The 21,916-nt window shown below is 38.2% G+C and overlaps 1 protein-coding gene across 2 annotated transcripts in view; it reads right to left on the bottom strand.

The window, feature by feature from the left end:
• PKD2L2 (polycystin 2 like 2, transient receptor potential cation channel) overlaps positions 1–21,916 on the bottom strand; it is a 42,732-nt gene that overhangs the window by 14,240 nt on the left and 6,576 nt on the right. For both annotated transcript variants that reach the window (XM_027076619.2, XM_015064448.3), the window contains 8 exons: positions 20,812–21,033; positions 16,785–17,013; positions 14,971–15,141; positions 14,502–14,683; positions 6,839–6,959; positions 5,214–5,315; positions 3,060–3,124; positions 2,394–2,445 (listed from right to left, as the gene is read on the bottom strand). In XM_027076619.2, the coding sequence (XP_026932420.1) occupies positions 2,394–2,445; positions 3,060–3,124; positions 5,214–5,315; positions 6,839–6,959; positions 14,502–14,683; positions 14,971–15,141; positions 16,785–17,013; positions 20,812–21,033 (1,144 nt within the window). The remainder of the gene's footprint in view (positions 1–2,393; positions 2,446–3,059; positions 3,125–5,213; positions 5,316–6,838; positions 6,960–14,501; positions 14,684–14,970; positions 15,142–16,784; positions 17,014–20,811; positions 21,034–21,916) is intronic.

Below are 21,916 nucleotides of genomic sequence, written 5' to 3'. Positions count from 1 at the left end.
TTTTTGAGACAGAGAGAGACAGAGCATGAATGGGGGAGGGGCAGAGAGAGAGGGAGACACAGAATCTGAAATAGGCTCCAGGCTCTGAGCAGTCAGCCCAGAGCCCAACGCGAGGCTCGAACTCACGGACCGCGAGATCGTGACCTGAGCTGAAGTCGGACGCTTAACCGACTGAGCCACCCAGGCGCCCCTTGGAAGTCCAGATTTTACCTGGATGAGTCTCACGTTCATTCGAGGTGATTTCCCACAGGTACACAGTATGTCTTTCAATTTACATCATCTTTTATTTCAGAAATGGTTTACTGAATTATAATTTTGTTTTTAAAAGAATCTCAAAATTAGGGGAAAGTTACAAAAAATTTTCTTTCCTTTGAAGTATTTGAAGTTGCCAACATGAATGCCCCAGTGTCCCTGATCACATCAATGTGTATTTCCTGCTTACAAGGACATTTTCCTTTATAGTCGCAGCACAACCATCAGAGTCAGAAGATTGATACTGATAGATGATTATCTTCTAATGCTGAGTCCCCCCATTCAAATTTGCCACTTGTCCAGGATTAGGCACTGTATTTACTTGTCTGTCTGTCTTTTAATCTCATTCATTCTGGTATCGTTCCTCTGCTTTACCGTGGCTTGTCATGTTGACCATGACACTTTCAAAGAATACAGGCCAGTTATCTTGCAGAACGTCCCTCAGTTTTGTGTGATATTTTGTCATGTTCTACATTTTTGGCAGAAATGGTACAGAAGTGATGCTGTTTTCTCTTAGCATCTTACTGGCTGGTGTATGGTTTTGGTTTTTCCCCATACTGATTAAGGCAGTATCTGCCAGATTCCTCCACCCTGACATATTCTTTTTCTTTTGGTTAAATAATATGTATTTTGTGAAGAGGTATGGAAAAGTTCCATTCTTCCTCCAATTTTTATCCATGTATATGTTTAGATGAGTATGAACTCATGGAATCCTTTGTTATTCAATGGGCTATACATTATTATTCACTATAGCGCTTAAATATTTCCAGATTTGGCCAGTGGGAGCCCCTCAAACCTGACTCTTGTGTGCTTTGAACAGATCTTCATTATTCTTATAGCACTTTCACTTTCTGGCTCAACAAGATATTATAGATTCATGTTGTATCTTCCAACCCTAGAATTAACCGTATCTCCAAGGGGCCCTCATTCCTTTTAGAAGAGAATGGTATTTGGAAACCAAGATCTAGATTTACTTCTAGATTTCTCAGTGGACAGATAGAGCTATAGAACACACACACACACACACACACACACACACACACACACACACACACACCTGTAATTCTAATCCAACACCACAAGGTTCATTTTAACCCTCAACCTTTCCCTTTGGTAACTCTCTTATCTCACAATGAGAAACCTCACTCCAATGTATGCACAGCTGACACCTGCACAATGCAGGGGTCAGGGGTGCTGACCCCAGTGCAGGTGAAAATGCATGTGTAACTTTTGACTCCCTAAAAACTTAACAACTAATAGCCTACCATTGATTGAAGTCTTAACTGATCCCATAAACAGTCGATTAAAACATACTCTGTATATATATTATATACTATGTTGTTACAGTAGAGTAAGCTAGAGAAAACAAAATGTTACTGAGAAAAAACATAAGGCAGAGAAAATACACTCACAGGAAGTACTGTACCATATTTATTGAAAAAAAACCTCACATATAAGTGGACTTGTGAAGTTCAAACCTGTGTTGTTCAAAAACATGGTCCTTGAGCAACACAAGTTTGAACTGTGTGGGCCTACTTATACATGGATTTTTTTCCTGTACTGTAAACATAACCCCTGCATTGTTCAAGGTTCAACTGTATAAAACATGAATGATGATTACAAGAGAAAAATTATCATCTCCAAAGAGTATACTCACTAAACCCTGCGCGATAATCCCACAGTGACTGTACAGCTGTAGGACCAGAGTATCTGGCTGAGAGCACCAAATAAAAGAAGTAGCACATAGGGTTGCCTGGGTGGCTCAGTCGGTTAAGTGGCCAACTTTGGGTCAGGTCATGATCTTGTGGTTCATGAGTTCAAGCCCTGCGTTGGGCTCTGTGCTGATAACTCAGAGCCTGGAGCCTGCTTCGGATTCTGTGTCTCCTTCCCGCACCCCCCCCCCCCCCCGACCTCATATCTCTCTCTTTCTCAAAAATAAATAAACATTAAAAAAAAAAGAGGTAGCATGTAGAATTGAAATAATTCGTTATAAACAACAACAGCTAGATTTGTGGAGAAATTTTCGGAGTTGGTAATTAGTGCTGTAAAGCAAATAATTTCAATTCTTAATCAGAACTTTTTTTTTTTTTTGTAAGCACATTTCTAATAAAGCTATCTTTACGAGAAAGTTAAAATCTTACATTTTCATCAAAGCCTTCTCTTCTGGCTTGCTCAGCCAAATCGCCTTTCATACTAAGAATGTAAAATAAAATAAAGATCAGAGACCTATGACAGTAGAAAGGGAAAATAAAGTATGATCAGCTCTATAGTAAGGATGATAATTGCATTTCTGGTCTTTCTGATAAGACCCATTATTTGGAAAGTGTCATTAATAGAAAGTCTCCAGAGTGTCACATCTCTAGCTATAAAATAATGTTTACAGTCTGTGCCACTGCCAGAGGTCTGGGTTTGGGAAGCATTTGGACACCAAAGTGATTGAATAAATAAATGTAAGTGTATCCTTAAATATTTTGTGTAAAAATGTTTTTATTTTCATAGCTAAGTGAATGCACTTAATGTAGACTAACAGTTTTTCCCCCCTTCTCAGGGGGACTTTATTCTCCTGTGCAGCTTTCTGTTAAAGTTCTTTCTGAGTGGCACAACACGCTTTATATTAATTTTTCATTAGCTTAGCTTGGAGCCTCCTGGCGCTCTCAGAATTAGGAGGCCCTAGTGGATGATGTATTGACAACGTATTTAGAATAAGCACTTGGGATGGTGGCTGTTTTACAATCAAAACCTTACTCTCATTGCAAGTTTCTCATATAATATACAGTTTTAAATGGCAAAATTTTAAGCCATCTTACCCTTTATCGTCTTCATCCTTTTGAGGTTTCTTTAGTCTAAGTTTTTCAAGAGCATTGTTGTAACTCTGGACATAATTAAAAATAGTTTAAAAGTTCATCAAAAATACATCCTGTATTAAAAAATTTTTTAATGTTTATTTATTTTTGAGAGAGACAGAGACAGAATGTGAGTGGGTTAGGGGAAGAGAGAGGGGGAGAGACAGAATTCGAAGCAGGCTCCAGTCTCTGAGCTGTTAACATAGAGCCTGACATGGGGCTCGAACTCATGAGCTGTGAGATCATGACCTGAGCCGAAGTCGGACGCTCAACTGACTGAGCCACCCAGGCGCCCCATCCTGTATTAATTTTGATCAAGGTAAAAGAAATATGGAATGCTTGTCTCTAGGGACTACTCCCTAAAGAAATGTGGAGGCGGGGGCACCTGGGTGGCTCAGTTGGTTTAAGCTCCTGTCTCTTGATTTCAGCTCAGGTCATGATCTCATGGTTGGTGAGTTTGAAACCCCATGCTGGGCTCTGCGCTGACAGCACAGAGCCAGCTTGGGATTCTCTGTCCCCTCCCTCTCTGTCCCTCCCCCACTCATGTGTGCGCACTCTCTCTCTCTCAAAATAAATTAAAAGAAATATGGAGGGAATGCTATGATTTCTTTCACTTTGTCACCACTTATGTTTTCTGCCTACTGGTGAAAAAGAGAAAGGGGTTCTCTTGTGGGCATCACACTTGAACTTGAAAAAAAAATCTTTAAAAAGTTTTATTAACATGTATTGCATTTAATGATGTAAACACTTTAATGCACATAACCAACATCATAATGAGATAAAAGATGAAAAAACCTACAATTAAGCTCACTGGGGGACATATTAATGGTTTCCTTTTACAGATACGTTGTTGGACCGAGTTTTGAAACTCCACTAGCCTCATGGCCATTAGGACTTTTTCTGTGTGAAGTGATGTGGTTAGAGCCATGGATGTGCAGAGATGGGCGAGATTGTTCACCTGTGACTACTAACCACGCAAGTAAGGTAGGTGTTGAGAGGACAGGGGCGATACCACTGTCAGGGAGAATAGTATGTCAGCGAGGGAATGGAGGGAACGTTGCTGGGGGCGGCAGGTGACCTGAGCAGAGGCCTAGAGGGGAGAGCCAGTGATGGTAAACAACACTGTGTGGGTGCGTGGGTGGCTCAGTCAGTTAAGGGTCGGACGTCGCTCAGGTCAGGATCTCACGGTTTGTGAGTTTGAGCCCCGCATTGGGCTCTCTGCTGACAGCTCAGAGCCTGGAGCCTGCTTTGGATTCTGTGTGTCCCTCTCTCTCTGCCCCACCCCTGCTTGCACTCTGTCTCTGTCTCTCAAAAATGAATAAACGTTAAAAAAAAATTTAAACAGCACAGTGCTCAAAACACTAGCTGGGATGCAGTGCTGTTGAGTAGAGGCATCCACCCAATTCTTTGGGTAAAGAATTTGGACTTATTTTGACAGGCCCAGAGAGACTGAAGAATTTTGAGTAGAGAAATGATATCAGAGCTGGATAGGCACAGGAGAGGGGCCATAAGATGTTGCTATAGAAGATGTTCCTACACAGGAGGCTGGGTGAAAAGTACTGAGGGGCCCCACTCCGGGGGTGGCAGTTAGAATTCAACATGGCCTGGGTTTCACAAATGTGAACAAAAACTGCAGAGATGAACTTTACACACAGGCCGTGGCAACCAACTATATGAGGCAAAGGGAGTAAAAAAATTCAAGGCTTTTAAGCCTGGAGCGACTGTTCCTGTTGCCATTAACAGAAACAGGAAAATGAGGAAGATAAGGCACATGGAGTTCTGAGTTTAGATTGTCTATAGAAATTTACTAGCATCTAAATTGAAATTTTTGGAGGGAAGAGAGAGTTTTATTACAAAACCCAACAGAGCTTTGCGTTTAGTAAACAGCTCAGTTGCTATTTCATATACTGAAATAATTTTGGCCACCTTTTTAAAGCCAGAAAGAAATCTCACTTCTCTGGTAGTGACATAATACAGATATGAGCAAGACTGGACCAAAACAGAAAACAACCCCACTCCCAACCCAAAAACCCACCACTGCTTGGGGTTTAAAGTACAGGAGTAAAAAGTGAACAAGATTTGTCTTAGAATTCTAAATAGGAAAAGAAGTAGACATACCTTTTTAATCATTTCACCAAGTTCAAAATCTGGCCTTCTGCCTATTGAATAATCAGCTTTCACTTCAGAATAGGTATCGTTAATAATTGCCAAGAACATGTTCTGGGAAGAAATAGTCACAAAAATAATTATTTCCATAAAGATTTAATGTAAATGTTACTGACTCTGATGACTGCTGGGATTTGTAAAATTAGATTTAAAAATTTTAAAGTAGTTCATATGCTCAGTAATAGAGAAATGCCTATGCAGACTGTAACACAGCAGAATGGGAAATGTATAATGTGTGGATATAGGCAAATAAGTTTATGGCAAATGAGAAAAACAATGTAAAATAATGCATATGAACTGGATACTAATGCATATATATATATGTGGATATATATATGTAGATAGATATATATATGTAGATAGATATATTAACTGATCAACATTGAATATCAGACGAAAACAGAATAACGTAATTATATGTACATAAGAGTGGTTTTTGTTTTTTGTTTTTACTTGCTCCCATATTTAAAGTTAGTTTTTATTAAACATAAGAGTATCACATTCGTACATATCCTGTTCTCTCTGGCACCACTGCCAGAGGAAGACCGCAGTCTTTACAACCATTATCAGAGTCAGGAAGCAGGGTGGTAGAGACAGCTGTTAACTTAAAACCTCTCACAGCTCAGACAGATTCTACTTCCCTCTATATGGCCACAACGATCCAGTCTTTGTAGCCCTTCTAGATTCCATCAAAAGAAAGGCTTTTACCGGAGGCAGGTGGCCTGGTGGTATGGGAAAGCTAAATCTTAGTGCTGAGGAAACAGGAACCTCTCCTCCACTTACTGGCCTTAGTGTAGGAGGAGAATGGGAAAATCCTCAGGCCGGGAAGCTTAATTTTTTTTTTTTTTCAGACTATAGGGTCACTTTTGATTGAGGCAAAGGAGCCCTATAAGAGTGGTTTTTTAAAGTTCTCTAAAGCTATTTAGATGCACAGTCTTACTAAGGCTCTTAGGAATACTCTGTCCAAATAATACAAACAATTGTGGAGAGGGTATTCTTACCCCCAGCCCACCTCTCCACCTTTCACTGAGGCCCAACTCTGTCACTCTGAGGACTTTTGGCCACCACCAGGGGATAACTGCTGTGTGTGACAAAAATGTTGTCAAAGAGGGAAAGCAAATTTCCTTGATTAGGAAGGCCAAATAAATTCGTCTTGAGCAGATGTGAAAGACCCATCCTGGGGACTCCTAAAAACCACAAAGATCCGTGATTTTAGCCTTAAGGGCCAGAAGCCATTTGCAATATGGGCAGAATACATTCATCCCTTCTGGTATGCCATGTCCCAGGTTGGAGGGACCCGGGATATCCAAGTTATAGATGTAGAAGATTTAGCACATTCCTGGCACACACCTGACATCAAAATGGTAACTTTTATGATCACATTCTCCTTTGGACAACTTGGAAACATTCAGCCACTGGAGTTATAGCCTAGATTACTAGGAATCCACACAGTTCCTAATAAATGTAAAAAACTCTAACAGCTAAGCAGTTATACTATAATTTCTTCTAAATGAATCATTTCATTTTTTATTCTAAAAACTAGAAGTGAAAAAGGGGACATACATGCTTGTACTTACCAGCAGGACAAAGAACACAAAAAAGATGAAAGTGATGAAGTAAATGGGCCCCAAGATACGATTGGCTTGCTGAATACCAGCAAAATTAAAATCTCCAAGAACAATTCGGAATTGTGCAAAGCTTTGATGGGAAGAAAGAAAAACATTATATCCCTTCATAAATACATCACAATTGATGGAGGTTACCCATGTGTCCAGGAAAGTATCTAGCTGCATATTGCACAGGCTCTCTGGCTCTAGTTAACACAGAGTTCTATAAAACCAAGTATGGAAATTCCCCTGAGGGCAAGACAAGGTACTTCAGCAGCTGAACAGTGATTCAGGAAATGATGGGCTTCCACTTAATGAATGTTCACCTACAAGATTGGAACCGTGAGATACTTGCTTACCAGCTGGTCTTGGCAATGGCCATCTTAGCCTGTCCTGTGTCCTTCTAAAACTGGGACTACCTGACCTTGTCCAATAAGCGATTTTCAGTTGTACCTACACCTAAGAACCCTAAAATTTCTAATATCAACAGTATGTTTAATTTGTACACCTCTTCTGCCAAAATAAGATGCCAACAATTTGTCACTTGCTGAATCTCAAACAGTCCTGGTGATGATCTTCAAACATGACACTGAGGTTTATTTTCTTCACTAACTATAAATCTTGGATTTGATGTAAGGTAACATCTAAAATATTACAGATCTTCATTTTTATTAATTTTAAAGTTTTTTAAGTAATTTAAAAATTTAAAAATTTTAAGTAATTTAAAAGTAATTTTAAATTAAGGTATTGAGCACAGTATTATCAGAGGTAGAATTAGGATTCCTCAACCTGATGTCCTATTTTCTCATCACTAATTTGCAATAGCATTGCCAGACACATAAGGGATATATGTTAATAAGTCATGCAGATGCATTCTTTATTTTTTTTAAGTTGAGAACTCTTTAATTTCATCTGTACTTTTATATTAAGCAATTAATTTAAAAGTATTGGAATCTTTACAAGTTAAAATTGTTCTCTTGGGAATAATGATCTTTCTAGCTATAATACTAACCTAAGCAATCTGCAGAAGCAAGTTAGAATTTTTCATAAATAGTGATAAATGTAGTTAAGGATTGTTGCCTGGGTTCTGCATTATTCTGGTCAATTAAATTTAAGCATTACTTCTAATTAATTAACATTAATATATCCATCTGTACCAGAAATATCAGATTTAACCTAAATTCCAAAGTAGGTCAGTGGGTCAGTAGATTATTAGGTTAGAAAAAAGATTTACTGTAGTTTCCATTTCTTAAACTCAGGTTCCTGAGTTGATCATCTTAAATTAATAATTTAAAGATTATTAATAATTAGATGAAATTAAAATTTTTTCTTTGATTTATGTGAACAGTACATAGGAAAATGGTCTCTGTTACTCCTGTTTTGTAACAGTAGCATGTTATTTTATTAGTCATATTTTGTTTTCTGGAATGGATAACATGTATTTTATATTCCTTATGTAAAGCCAGGGCTCTAACATTGGACAGTTAAAAAGAAAAAGGCAGTGCGCCAATTTTTCTGATTATAGTAATAATGCATGTTCATGGGAGAAATTTTAGAAAGTATTAAAGAAAAAGTTTTTAAAATTCATAAGCTGGTTAGGAATAATGGCAGTTGATACTTTGGGCTTATTTTGATTTATGGTTGATGTATTTTGATGTATTTTGTATGGTTTCATGTATTTTGTTACTGCTGTTGGATGCTTAAAATGAGTTATTTATTTTAAGGGGAAGCCTGGATGGAATTTTTAATAGTATGTAGGTACTTTGCATGATTGGTTAGTCAGTCAAAAGGAAGAAGGCTTCTTGTTTCTGGTTGTTGCTGCCAAGCATGTAAAGGGAGCATACAGTTATATACAATGAAGGAAGAAAATGTACTCAAAGAAATAGGCTACTTGGAGTCTCAGGACTCAAGAGTTACCTGGAATTTCATCCCCCGTACCTAAGAGATGATTAAATCATAATTAAAGTATTTATTCAGCTTTTAATACTGGTTTATAATGCTCTTCTACACAAACTAGAAAAAGAAAAGCTGAATTGGAAGGAGGCCAAAGTTCTGTTTTAGTGTTTCAAACTTGATCTTTTATCCTTGAGTTGGATTTATAGGAATAAAGATAAGCTAAGGGCACCATTTCTCCTTTCCAGAAATTAGCTCGTTAACTAAAGCTTCCATTCAGCCTTTCTCTGTTAGGAAAGTGACAGAGTGTTCTGTAAATACAGGGTACCTGTGCTCTGTAAATAATGTGAATAACAAAACCCTAACCAATTTGCTGAATGGTTATAATCACAAAGGAACTGGAGACTTCAAATACAATGTCATTGTAATTTCCCCCTCTCAATTGGAGTTTAGTTTAGTTGGTATCTTTCAGTCCCCGCAAGCTAAAAGGAGCACCATGACTGCTTAGTATACAAGGTTGTATCAAATGAAAATACTGTTTTGTAGCTTCCTGATACCCCTGGTAACTTTCTAGATTTCTCTCTTATAAATTAAAATAGCTAACAGACTCTTCCATAGTAAGATCACATTGTGGTTAATATGACTTCCCAGTCTCTCACTTGGAGAGATTGCATATTTAGCTATTCCTCAGCATTTTCCAAATATTGCCTCTAGTCAATGGTCTGTCTTCTGTAACTCAGGTTAAACATATTGGGCCTTCTCATTCTAGCTTTCATATCTCATACCTTCTCCACCCACTTTTTGTATCTCTAGGCCTCATTTGCAGTAATTTTTGCTGGCCTATTTTTCACTTTACTCCTCTTCTCTTCATCTCTTGTTTGCTGTCAAACCTGTCAACTAGGTTTTTAATCTCAGTTACTATAATTTGCAGTTGTAGAATTCTATTTTTGATACTCTTTCAAATATGTCACTTTTTATACTGTTCTGTTCTCCAAAGATATTTTCTGGCTTGTGTTTTATTTCTCTAAATATAAGAAGTATTGCATGATTATTCCATTATCTGAAGTCTATTGTCTGTTGTATCTGTTGGTTCTGGCTTCTGACTTTTCCTGCATCTGTACCAGGTTACTTTTCACTATGGGCAGTAAGTTATGTTTGAAAAAATGCTTGTAAAAGTAATTTGAGGCTTAGGATGAATATACCTTTCTCCAGGGTGGTTTTTTGTTTGTGGGTGCCCGTACACACAGGCATTCTAGCCCAGGGCCATCTTAATCCAAGTTCAAGACATAAAGTTCCCAGAATATCTAGGTGATCATGACAGATTGATTCACCTTTAACATGAGGCTCCCTGTCTGATGTGCAGAGAGGTTACCAGACAATCCCTGGCTACCCTATCCTGCCCCTGCACCCTCATACAAGCCCCAGACTTTGCCTTCTGTCTCCTTCTCCCTGAGAGGTGGCCAGAAACACAGTTCATTAACTATTTCTTCTGGATTATCAAAATGCCTTGATGATGGAGGGTTTGAAGAAGGGTTGGGGAAGGTGATACGATAACTGAAAAACACTGAAGAAGAAAAAAAACCAACTACTAGGAATATGTCTCCCCACCTAGACAACAATCACATAGGCAGAATTTGTCTGATGTAACTACTTTGGAACTCTGGGTCTATTTATGGCTTACAACTTCCAGGGGAAGGCTTAGCCAACTTTGGTCAATTTCAACTTTTGGTTTGTCAGAAGCTACCCACCTCCCACCCCCCACCCCCCACCCCCCAGCCAATGGCAGGCAGCCATGCTTTTCTGGAACAGCTTGTATGCAACCTGTGGGAGCCAGGGTAGGCAATCAGGACCCTCAGGGATCTGTGTTTAGATTGCTGATTGCTCCTTCTGATCACACGGGTGCAGACAGAGATGCGCATGTTCCCCTGTCTGTTTCAAGTCCCTCTGCCTCTTGCTGAAGCAGTATCCTTGGGATTACAAGGCTAGTGCCCTCCCTTCCCCCTTCAATTTCTCTTTTTCCCTTTTTGGGAGCCAGGCATTGAAGACATTCAAAAGCAACAACATATACAGAGGAAATTAGAAAGTCACCACGTTTGCCCATGGAAAGGTGCAGGCTCAGTAAAGACCTGAGAAGACCTTTGCACCTCAGCATAGTTCTCAGCACAGAAACAGTATACAATAAACAACAACAACAAAACCCCAAACAGGAAACCCTGGTGAAGAGCAAGAGTCTCATTTCCAGGGTTATCACATTATTACATTCAAATATTCATTTTTCAACAAAAACAAGAAAAGACGGGACATAAAAGAAGCAGGGAAGTGTGACCCAATCAAAGGAAGAAAATTCACCAACAGAAACTATTCCTGAGAAAGACCAGATGGCAGACCTACTAGACAAAGACTTTAAAACAAACCTTTTTAAAGATGCTCAAAGAATTAAAAGACATGGAGAAAGTCAAGAAAATAATTTATGAACAAAATGGAAGTACCTATAAAGATATAGAAAACCTCAAAGAAACCAAGAAGAAATTATAGAGCTGAAAAATACAATAACTGAAATGAAAATTCACTGGAGGGATTAAGAGGCAGATTTGAGCATGCAGAAGAAAAAAAAAAATCAGTGAACTTAAAATAAGATGATTGAAATGACCAAGTCTGAGGAACAGAAAGGAAAAAGATTGAAGAAAAGTGAACAGAGCCTGTGGAACACCATCAAGAGACCAACATAAGAACATGAAAAGATTCTCCATATCACTAACCATTAGGGAAATGCAAATCACAACCACAATGAGATGTCATGTCACACCCATTAGGATGGCTACCATTAAAAAAAGAAGAAGAAGAAAAGAAAGGAAAGAAAAACAGTCCAGAAAATAACAAGTGTTGACGAGGATGTGGGGGAACACACCCGTGTGCACTGTTGGTGGGAACGTAAATGGCGCAGCCACTGTAGAAAGCAGCATGGCAGCTCCTCACAAAAATTCAGAATAGAATCACCATATGATCCAGCAATTCCACCTCTGGATGTATACCAAAAAGAATTGAAAGCAGTCTTGGGGCACCTGAGTGGCTCAGTTTGTTAAGCATTTGACTTCGGCTCAGGTCATGATCTCATGGTTTGTGAGTTTGAGCCTGGCATCGAGCTCGGTGCTGACAGCTCAGAGCCTGGAGCCTGCTTCGGATTCTGTGTCTCCCTCTCTCTCTGCCCTTCCCCTGCTCATGCTCTGTCTCTGTCTGTTTCTCCCTCAGAAATAAAATGAACATTCAAAAAAATTTTTTTAAAAGAAAGCAGTCTTTTTTTTTTTAATTTTTTTAATGTTTATTTATTTTTGAGACAGGGAGACACAGCATGAATGGGGGAGGTCAGAGAGAGAGGGAGACACAGAATCCGAAACAGGCTCCAGGCTCTGAGCTGTCTGCACAGAGCCCAACGCGGGGTTCGAACTCACGGACCGCAAGATCATGACCTGAGCCAAAGTCGGACGCTTAACTGACTGAGTCACCCAGGCGCCCCAAAAGAAAGCAGTCTTGATGAGAGATTTATACACCCATGTTCATAGCAGGATGATTCACATTATCTAAGACTTAGAAGAAGTCCAGATGTCCGTCAGGAGATTAATGGATAATCAAAATGTGGTTTAGGGAAGGCTGGGTGGCTCAGTCTGTTAAGTGTCTGACTTCATACTGGGTCATGGTGTCACAGTTTGTGAGTTTGATTGCAGCATCAGGCTCTGTGCTGAAAACTCAGGGCCTGGGGCCTGCTTGGGATTCTGTGTCTCCCTCTCTTTCTGCCCTTCCGCTGCTCATGCTCTATCTCTATCTCCCTAAAATAAACATTAATTTTTTTTAATGTGGTTTATACATAGAATGGAATATTATTCAGCCTTAAAAAGGGAGGAAATTCTGACATACTGCACAACATTGATGAATCTTGAAGACATGCTAAGCAAAATCTGTCACAAAAAGATAAATACTGTGCGATACACTAAGTACCTAGAGTTATCAAAATCATAGAGACAAAAAGTAGAATGGTGGTTGCCAGGGGCTGGAGGAGGGGAGAAGTGGAGAATTCTTGATTAATGAGCATAGTTTCAGTTTTAGAAGATGAAAAGAGTTCTAGAGATGCATGGTGCTGATAGTTGCACAATATCAATGTATTTAATCTCATTGAATTGTACACTTAGAAATGGTTAAGATGGGAAATTTTAGGTATGTATTACCACAATAAAAAAAATTCCTTATCAGCTTAACAGAACAGGAGGGCAAAAGAAGCCTTGGATGCTGAGCTTACTTCTCTGGGTTCTTGCCTTTTGATTTTGGTCCACTTTTTACTCTCTTTTTTTGTTAGTTCTTTAGTGCTATCTATATTTCATCTAGCTTTTAAAATTGTCCTGAAGAGGAGGTTGATCTCAATAACCTAGCACTTCATTACCAAAAGCAGAAGTGTCTTCATTAATGCATTCCAAAGTTGTCTACCTGTTTATGCTGAGCCTTATACTTCTTTTCTTTCCCACTCTCTAGGGTAAGAACAATTTCCAAGTTCTGTAAATTACTACATTTATAATCGATGTCCAGTACCACTAAGTTTTATTATTAAGTAACACTTGAATTAAAATCCTAGGAAAGGACCGAGAAGTTGTTGGAACTGCAAACCTAATTCACTCAAGAGAAAGCTAATTAGACTTCTCAAATTATAGGCTGTTTGACATTGGAAGGGATCATTGGGAGTAGTAACTTAATCCAGTTCCTTCATTTGCAGATAAAGAAATAAAGGTCTAGAAAAGTTGAAGAGCTAAGTGGCAGAATTCAAAAGTAGAATTATATCCTCTGGGTTCCTAGTTCATTCTTCTTTTCACTACTGATAAATGAAATTTCATATAAATGCCACTTCAAATATTTCCATGCGGATGGTAAAAAGAGGGCAATCTAGGACATTTCTTTACACCAAAGTTTTCCCAAAATCAAATAAAAGGGCATGAACAAATCAGGTTGGAGAATTCATAACTAAAGTTAAGAAAGTTATTACAGTTTTTCTTAGAGCCATCTGTTAATATGCACTACAAATTTCCAACAGAGTGATGCAAAATTTCCCAAACTTACTTAAATATGAAGCCATTTCCCCCCAATCTTGGTCTAAATTACACAGCACATATTTTGAGAACTGATATTTTAGACTATCATAATTTTCTTACACACCCAGAACTTGTTTTACATACTCAGAAAGGAGAGTAAATTTATTTAAATTATTCAGTTAAAAAGAAAAAAAGCCTGAAAACTTTGCTAAGGATTCTAACTGATCAGTTCTATAAGTTTGTTGTCTAATTGCTTTATTTGTCTAAAAATATTTTTAAAACACAGCTTTGCCAGATCAGCAAAGGATAATCAGATCAGTATCAATAAAAGGATCCTAAAGATGGAGCTCTTAAAGGAAAACATTTAAGCTTGCTTTTCCCCAGAGAATAAATTATTACAGAGACACAGAAGCCAATTTCTGTTATATTTAACACTCCCCATGAAAGTGAAAAATTATCTTTCTAATTTGACCTTGTAATATTTAAAAAATGGACTGCACCATCCATTTGGATCTTCTAATGCTAAACACTACTTTGAGTGTGACAGGTATTTTGCCATCGTTGAAAATATAAAACCAAGTTTAAATTTGTTAAAATGTATGTTACTACTTATCATAGGCCTTCCTTATAAACTAGTAAATAGAACTATATTTGTGCTAACAGCTTACATGGCATTTTGAAAAGTGGAAAAGTCGTCAACTTGTGATCCAAAAACAAGAAATCCTAACTGAGCATAAGCAAAGAATATTATAAAAAACATGATGGCAAATCCTACTATGTCTTTGAGACAGCGGGACAAGGTTGTTGACAGCTGAGACATTGTCTTATTAAAGCTTATGAATTTGAATATCTGAAAAAGAACAAAGTTAATTGAAATAGAAGAATATTCAGTATCACAATTACTTAGAGTAAGTTAAATTAATTTCAGAAAAAAATTGCTTCAAATTAAAGGAAGTGCTTAATGATAGGAGTGTTTGAGGATTAGCCCACAATCATTCCAAGACAAAACTACTTTTATAATTACTTTATAGTTAAGAAAATCCTTTTGCTTTTTCATAACGTTGCAGCTTCAGTTCCCATTTTGCTAGTAAAATATATGTCTAATCTGCTGTATTTAATATAATAAAATATAAATACCTTTATCCATGCAAAAAAGATGGTAATAGCAATTATATTGCTGTAATAAATGTACCAGTATGCAAGAAAATAGAAGTCTGAATATTTTTCAGTGTTTTTTAACAGGTCTTCAAGTAAGAGAAAAATTTGTATATTACAGTATATGTTGAAGGAAACAGCCACAAAACACAACTAAATGGAAAAATAAGAAAGGTTAAATTAGGGACGGTTTCTACCTCTAAATCTGCAGCCTATGAGCAGACAAAGGAGCAAGTTCATCAAAAGTTTAATAAAAATGGAGGGAGAAATAAGACGTAGGCTTTTACATGAATGAAAGTAAGCCTCGGGGCGCCTGGGTGGCGCAGTCGGTTAAGCGTCCGACTTCAGCCAGGTCACGATCTCGCGGTCCGTGAGTTCGAGCCCCGCGTCAGGCTCTGGGCTGATGGCTCGGAGCCTGGAGCCTGTTTCCGATTCTGTGTCTCCCTCTCTCTCTGCCCCTCCCCCGTTCATGCTGTCTCTCTCTGTCCCAAAAATAAATAAACGTTGAAAAAAAAAAAAAAAGAAAGTAAGCCTCAACTTACAGAAGTTTAAAATAGCATAATGATCACAAAAGTAGAAAAATACTTATCACCTGACCATCCTAAACTATCTGCTTGTTTCTTTGAGTTATAAAACACAAATGTATAAAATGATTATGTTATTCTGACTAGGCTGTGTTTGTGCTCCACGTAACTACGTGATACCAAGAAGTTTATATTTTATTATTTATTTATTTATTATTTATAATTCCAGGGTAGTTAACATACATTGTTACGTTAGTTTCAGGTGTACAGTGTAGCAGCTCAACACTTCCATACACATGATATGTAAAAGTTTAATATTTTCTACCACCTAATACTAGAAGAAATATTTTACAGTAACACAAAAATAAGCCTTTTGAGAGCCTCTGACAACTCTTCCAGAAGAGGATTTCAGAACCAGGTTACCTCAAGTATCACAGCTTTAGAACGGTCATGAAAATCTTCCTTTGAACCTTTGCCTGAAATGCTCAGATAGTTAATCATTCAATGTTACGCTGTATAGTAAATTTTATCGGGGATAGTAGAGAAGTAGGTGGCTCATTTTCTGACTCTGAGACCCTTTTAATCTGGTTTTGGGAAAAAAGGCTTATATTCTGGATTGGCTATAACTAAGGGTCAATAAGGGTGAAAGATCACGTTGTGTAAGCCAGAAATATTTGTTCACTGTTCCTAAGACCAATTGCTTACCATCTGTCCCACCCTGCCTATGTATCTATGTTTATTTTAATATGTTCCAGTGGTGAGAACGGACAGTTTTTGGAATTCCTTTCAGAGATTATCTCCCCCTTCCTGGTGTTCTCTGTGCCCACAAGCTACCCTCTGGCTGCTCACTCCCTTCTTCCCCCTCTTCCAGGATCTGCCTAGGCTTGATTTTGCATATTTTTTCAAAATTGTGAGGAGGAAAGCAGATTGAGGCAACATAGGAGAGTACATGTCCAAAAATAACCATGATTTTCAACATGAGGCCCTATAAGAAACACATGTTTGAGTCGGGGAGGGAGACCTCTTGTGCACTTTAAATCATAATACCTATAGAATCACCTATTCTAAGTTTATGCTGGCCTCTCAAGGACTAAATCAGGAAAGAAAGAGACTTCATCTTTTTGGTGGCACACCATTAGTATGCACTATGACAGTTCCTTTTATGATTGATACTTGCAGCTTTTGAAGGAAGTTCCAGATGAGTAGAAAACCTCCTTACTTGGTAGATTCAGATGTGATTCCCTTGAACAATACATATGAATATATACTTACCACCAGAAGTAGTAATTCTAGCCAGTTCCAAACACTTTTGAAATAGGCAGACTTAAATTCTCTTATTTTTTGAGCTTCTTGTGTTGTGAAGACAATAAGAAAAATACAAAATGTGATTTCACAGGAAGCAATAATATAATCATAGTGGCTAACATATCTGAGGAGCTTCACAGAGTAAAACTGCCATGAAGTAATGATTCCTCCAGTTGCAGGGAATTCTGCCACCAATCTGTAAAATTAGGTCAGCGGAAGTCACTGTGTATTTATTTCAAGCATTTGTTTTTCAGTACCTAACTCATTGTGAAGTTTCTAATTAGTGATGATGTGTACTTTAAGAATCAGTTATTTTGTACAAAATATGTTTCCTTAGCCTCATGTGTTCAACTTAAATTCTAGTGGATTTGCCTATTTTTTTTTAATGTTTATTTCTTTTTAAGACAGAGTGTGAGCAGGGGAGGGGCAGAGACAGGGTGACATGGGATCCAAAATGGGCTCTGTGCTGACAGCAGACAGCCTGATGTGGGGCTTGAATTCATGAACCAGGAGATCATGACCTGAGCCGAAGTCAGTTGCTTAACTGACTGAGCCACCCAGGTGCCCCAGATTTACTTATTTTTTAATGGCTCCACTTTTTTGTATTCTGAATATTCACAGTGGTCAGAGACCAACACAGTGGAGAAAGTAAGATGTGATTATAGGCAGACATTCTTCCTATTTTGTGCTCAGATTGTTTGGTTATAACTGGGAATACTATTTTATCTCCACAGGACAATGAGATGATGTTCAAGAAAATAGTACATGGTTGGTTACTGTTATTAGGACTCCCACCAAAATGCATAATTCTTGATTATTTCAGAGAGGGAAAATACACTCTCCCCCTTTAGATTAGCAGAGACACTTCTTGCTTCTAAATGTTAAGCTTATATATTCTACTTAAAACAAATGTTTTCTGTTTGCTTTACACACAGGATGTTGGATACAGGGATCTATATGCAAACAGAAGTATAAAAATTAATTCCACCACTAAATAAAAATATTTGACGTTGTTCACAGTATTTCTAGTGTTCTCTACAACTTTAGATAGTTAAGAATTGGCAGTAATTTAAAGAACGAGTATCTCTATCACGATGTAATTTTCCCACTTAGAAATATTAGCAAATATTATTGGGACTGGAATAAGGTGCTGCAAAAAAATATGTAAATAAATAAAACCAGTTAAATAGAAAACAGAACTGTTTAAAACGGTTTCACCTTGCACATAGTAGGTGCACAGCATCGAATAAGTGAGTGAAGTGAAACAAACCCAATATTTTGATCTGACGTGTACACTAATAAGGGAAAAAAGGAACTGTATTCTGTTTAGTTTGCCAGATGTGTTTGCAAAAAGGAAAGTAAATGAATAAGGTCTTGACTTAAGTAATGTGCTCCCCTACAACTACTGATTAGATATACTACCATTTTAAGGTTTCAAAATCTGCTGGTTTTAAAAAGTAACATTTTATTTTATTTTATTTTTAATGTTTATTTATTTTTGAGAGAGAGCACTAGCCTGAGAGGGGCAGAGAGAGAGAGAGAGACAGAGAGACAGAGACAGAGGATCCAAAGTAGGCTCTGTGCTGATAGCAGAGAGCCCTATGTGGGGCTCAGACTCACAAACCACGAGATCATGACCTGAGCCGAAGTCTGATACTTAACCAACTGGGCCATCCAGGCCCCCCTAAAAAGTAACATTTTAAAAGGTAACACAGAATAAGCATAAAACCCACAGACAGGAAATCTGGACTTAGTCTAGGGGTAACAAGGAGTTCTTTGTATGATTTTAGGCCAGTTATCCCAATGTTTCTCCTCTTATTTAAGGCATACAAATGACTTGTCCTCTTTATCCTGATCAGGACTATTGGAAAGAGTGATTAATGCTGGTAAAAGCTCTGATTTTCTGAAAAAAGAGAAAAAAGCTATAAAATAAGTGGTGTAATATCCATTGGCTACTTAAGAGAATTCATTTATTTTATTCATTTTGTACAGGGTTTATTCTATTTTATTTTCTTATTATTTTTTTAAAGTTTATTTTTATTTCTGAGAGAGATTGAGAGCAAGAGAGAGTGGGGAAGCGGCAGAGAGAGAAGGAGAGAGAGAATCCCAAGCAGGCTCTGTGTTATCAGCCTGAACCCAAAGCGCTTTCAGTGCAGAGCCTGATGCAGGGTCCAATCTCCCGAACCATGAGATCATGACCTGAGCCAAGATCAAGAATCAGATGCTTAACCAGCTGAGCCACCCAGGAGCCCCTATTTTGTACAGATTTTAAAGTCCAAGGCTGTGTTTCACTGTCACTGTTGCACAAGGGCAAAATCCTCTAATCAGAGTAGACACCGAGTCCATATTTCATTCAGAGTAAAAATGTAAAACTCATGAGAGAGAAGTGGCTCACTGAGATTTTAGTGGACACTACTTTTTGCTTTTCGAGCAGTCATTATCCCAGTTCTCCTTTCTACAGAACCCCTACTGTATTAGGCATCCACCATTCCCAGATCACTCAGAGAAAGTGGATTCAATCCCCAGGCAGATCCAATCATGGCAATCCTACTTCCTTTGCCAGTGTTTGGTTCTATAACACAGGCCTAAAGCCAATTAGCATGGTCCAGGTTAGGCAAATGACCTAAGGTCATCAGACTGATGGAGATAATTTTTTCTCTTTAGATAGTTTTGTCTCTTCCCACTATCTCTTCCTTCTCTTTCTCTTCCTCCTCTTCCTCCTATAGGAATGTCTCTCATCATCCTCCTGGGTCTAAGTCAGCCCAGGTATGTATGTCCGTATCGTGCAAGGGACAGAAATGCAAGAGAGCAAGTTTTAATGTGCAAACTCATTTCAAACTTCTGCTTGTATCCTATCTGCTCCCATGCCAAGTCACAAAGATGAGCCCAGGTTAGGAGCCAGGGAAGTGCACCCCTCCCTGAGTGGCAGGGCACCGTGAGGTTATATGGCGGAGATGTGAAGAACTGGGGCCATTTTTGCAAGGTCACCACAGGCTCTAGCCATTTCTAGGATGCTGGGTACTGGTATATATTGTTTGAAATTTAAATTGTTCATTCTCGAGACAAGAATTCATACCTTGCTAAAGAAGCTCATTCTGAATGCAAATCAACGGATCTGAATGATCTGATTTAGAGGAAGTAATCAAGACTAAATGTTACATCTGTGCAGCTGCAGAATGACAAGAAATAAGACTATGTGTTCTTAATATAAAACTGACATATTGTATGTAATTCTCCATGTTCTTGAATATCTTCCAAAACAATGAAACAATGAATATGATGTTGCTTTACCACATTTTTCATTATTGGCATAAGTTCATTGTATTTATTTTGAGGCCTATGATTTTAATCTCAGCAAACACACAAACTGGAAACCCTAACAAGGGCTCTGGATGCTATTTATTTTATTAATTAATTCATTTATTAATTATTTAAAATGTTTTTAATGTTTATTTATTTTTGAGAGACAGAGAAACATACAGAGTGCCAGTGAGAGGGACAGTGAGAGAGAGGGAGACACAGAATGTGAAGCAGGCTCCAGGCTCTGAGCTGTCAGCACAGAGCCCGATGAAGGGCCTGAACTCACAAACCCTGGGATCATGACCTGAGCTGAAGTCGGATGCTTAAACTGACTGAGCCACCCAGGTATTCCTTCATTTATTTTTTAAGGAGGCTCCATGCCCTGAACTCCATGGGTCCTGAACTCAAGACCCTGAGAAAAAGAATCTCATGCTCCACTGAATGAGCCAGCCAGGCACCCCTCTGGAGGCTTTAAAAAAAAAAAAGTTACAGACAGGGAGGGAGCCAAACCATAAGAGACTCTTAAGGACTGAGAACAAACTGGGGGTTGATGGGGGGTGAGGGAGAGGGAAATTGGGTGATGGGCATGGAGGAGGGCACTTGTTGGGATGAGCACTGGGTGTTGTATGGAAACAAATTTGACAATAAATTATATTTTAAAAAACCCAATATACTACGGTTTTGAGTCACTTACCTGATGATGCAAAACAGGTTTACGTTAGCATTGTATAACGAAAAATCAATGAAAATAACTCTGGTCCCTCTTGTGATCCAGCTGTTGAGTCGAAGGTTAATGAACTTGTTTTTTGTGTCAGATTTTGATTTTGATAAAGTGAAAATAAATCCCCCATTTTGGTAAACACCAACAAATCCCCAGTGCCAAGGGGAGCTACTATTAGGAGTAGAGTACTTCCATCTATTAGGTATAAAAAGAATAATGGAGAGATGAGAAAGCCTGACTGAAGTATATGCATAAGCTAACCTTAAAAAAAAAAGCAGTATTAAGTATCACAGTAATTTTGAAGCAAGACAATGAGTTAAGGATTAAGATTTAATATAGTTTTTAAAGTTTATTTATTTAGAGAGAGAGAGTGAGGGAGGGGTAGAGAGAGGCAGAGAGAGAATCTCAAGTAGGCTCTGTGCTGCCAATGTGGACGCTGACACGGGGCTCAAACCGACAAATGGTGAGATCATGACTTGACCTGAAGTTGGACGCTTAACCTACTGAGCCACCCAGGTGCCCCAAGATTTAATACGTTTTCACTTTTTGGTGTGTATTGTGGGCAACACACTGGATTAGATGCTGTGAGAAAAGTTTTTTTAAAAAAATCCGTCTGTTGCCTCAGGGAACTTAAAATCGAGAGAAGAATGATTTTTTTTTTCTTTCATACATGTCTCTGTTGTCTTATGAGATCTTTAGGCTTTTTGTAGGACAGGAATATCAAGGGCTGTGATTTGGAAATATCTATTTCAGTATGGTAAGAGTGGGGCTTCATAGTCTGTCTTCTACAGGTCATGTACCATTTATAAATGTCAATAAAGAAGAGCTTTGTTACAATGTCTATATTGTTATAGTGAAAGCTCATAAATCAGAGTAAAATGAGCATACCTAAATTGTTTCCATCCTTCCTACTTTTAACTTAATTATGCGATTTCAAAACATAAAGCCTTAACTCATTTCAGTCCCTGTTCAGTTTCCTCAAACAGATTTGAAGGATTATCTGAAGATGCACTGCTTCAACTCGTTTTTCTATCAATAATACTATGTTTGTTTCCAGGAGGAGGGATAAGTGGTAACA

The sequence above is a fragment of the Acinonyx jubatus genome, chromosome A1 (genome assembly GCF_027475565.1).
Source record: "Acinonyx jubatus isolate Ajub_Pintada_27869175 chromosome A1, VMU_Ajub_asm_v1.0, whole genome shotgun sequence".
Classification (NCBI taxonomy): Eukaryota; Metazoa; Chordata; class Mammalia; order Carnivora; family Felidae; genus Acinonyx; species Acinonyx jubatus.
This window is presented reverse-complemented; position numbering and strand designations above follow the sequence as displayed.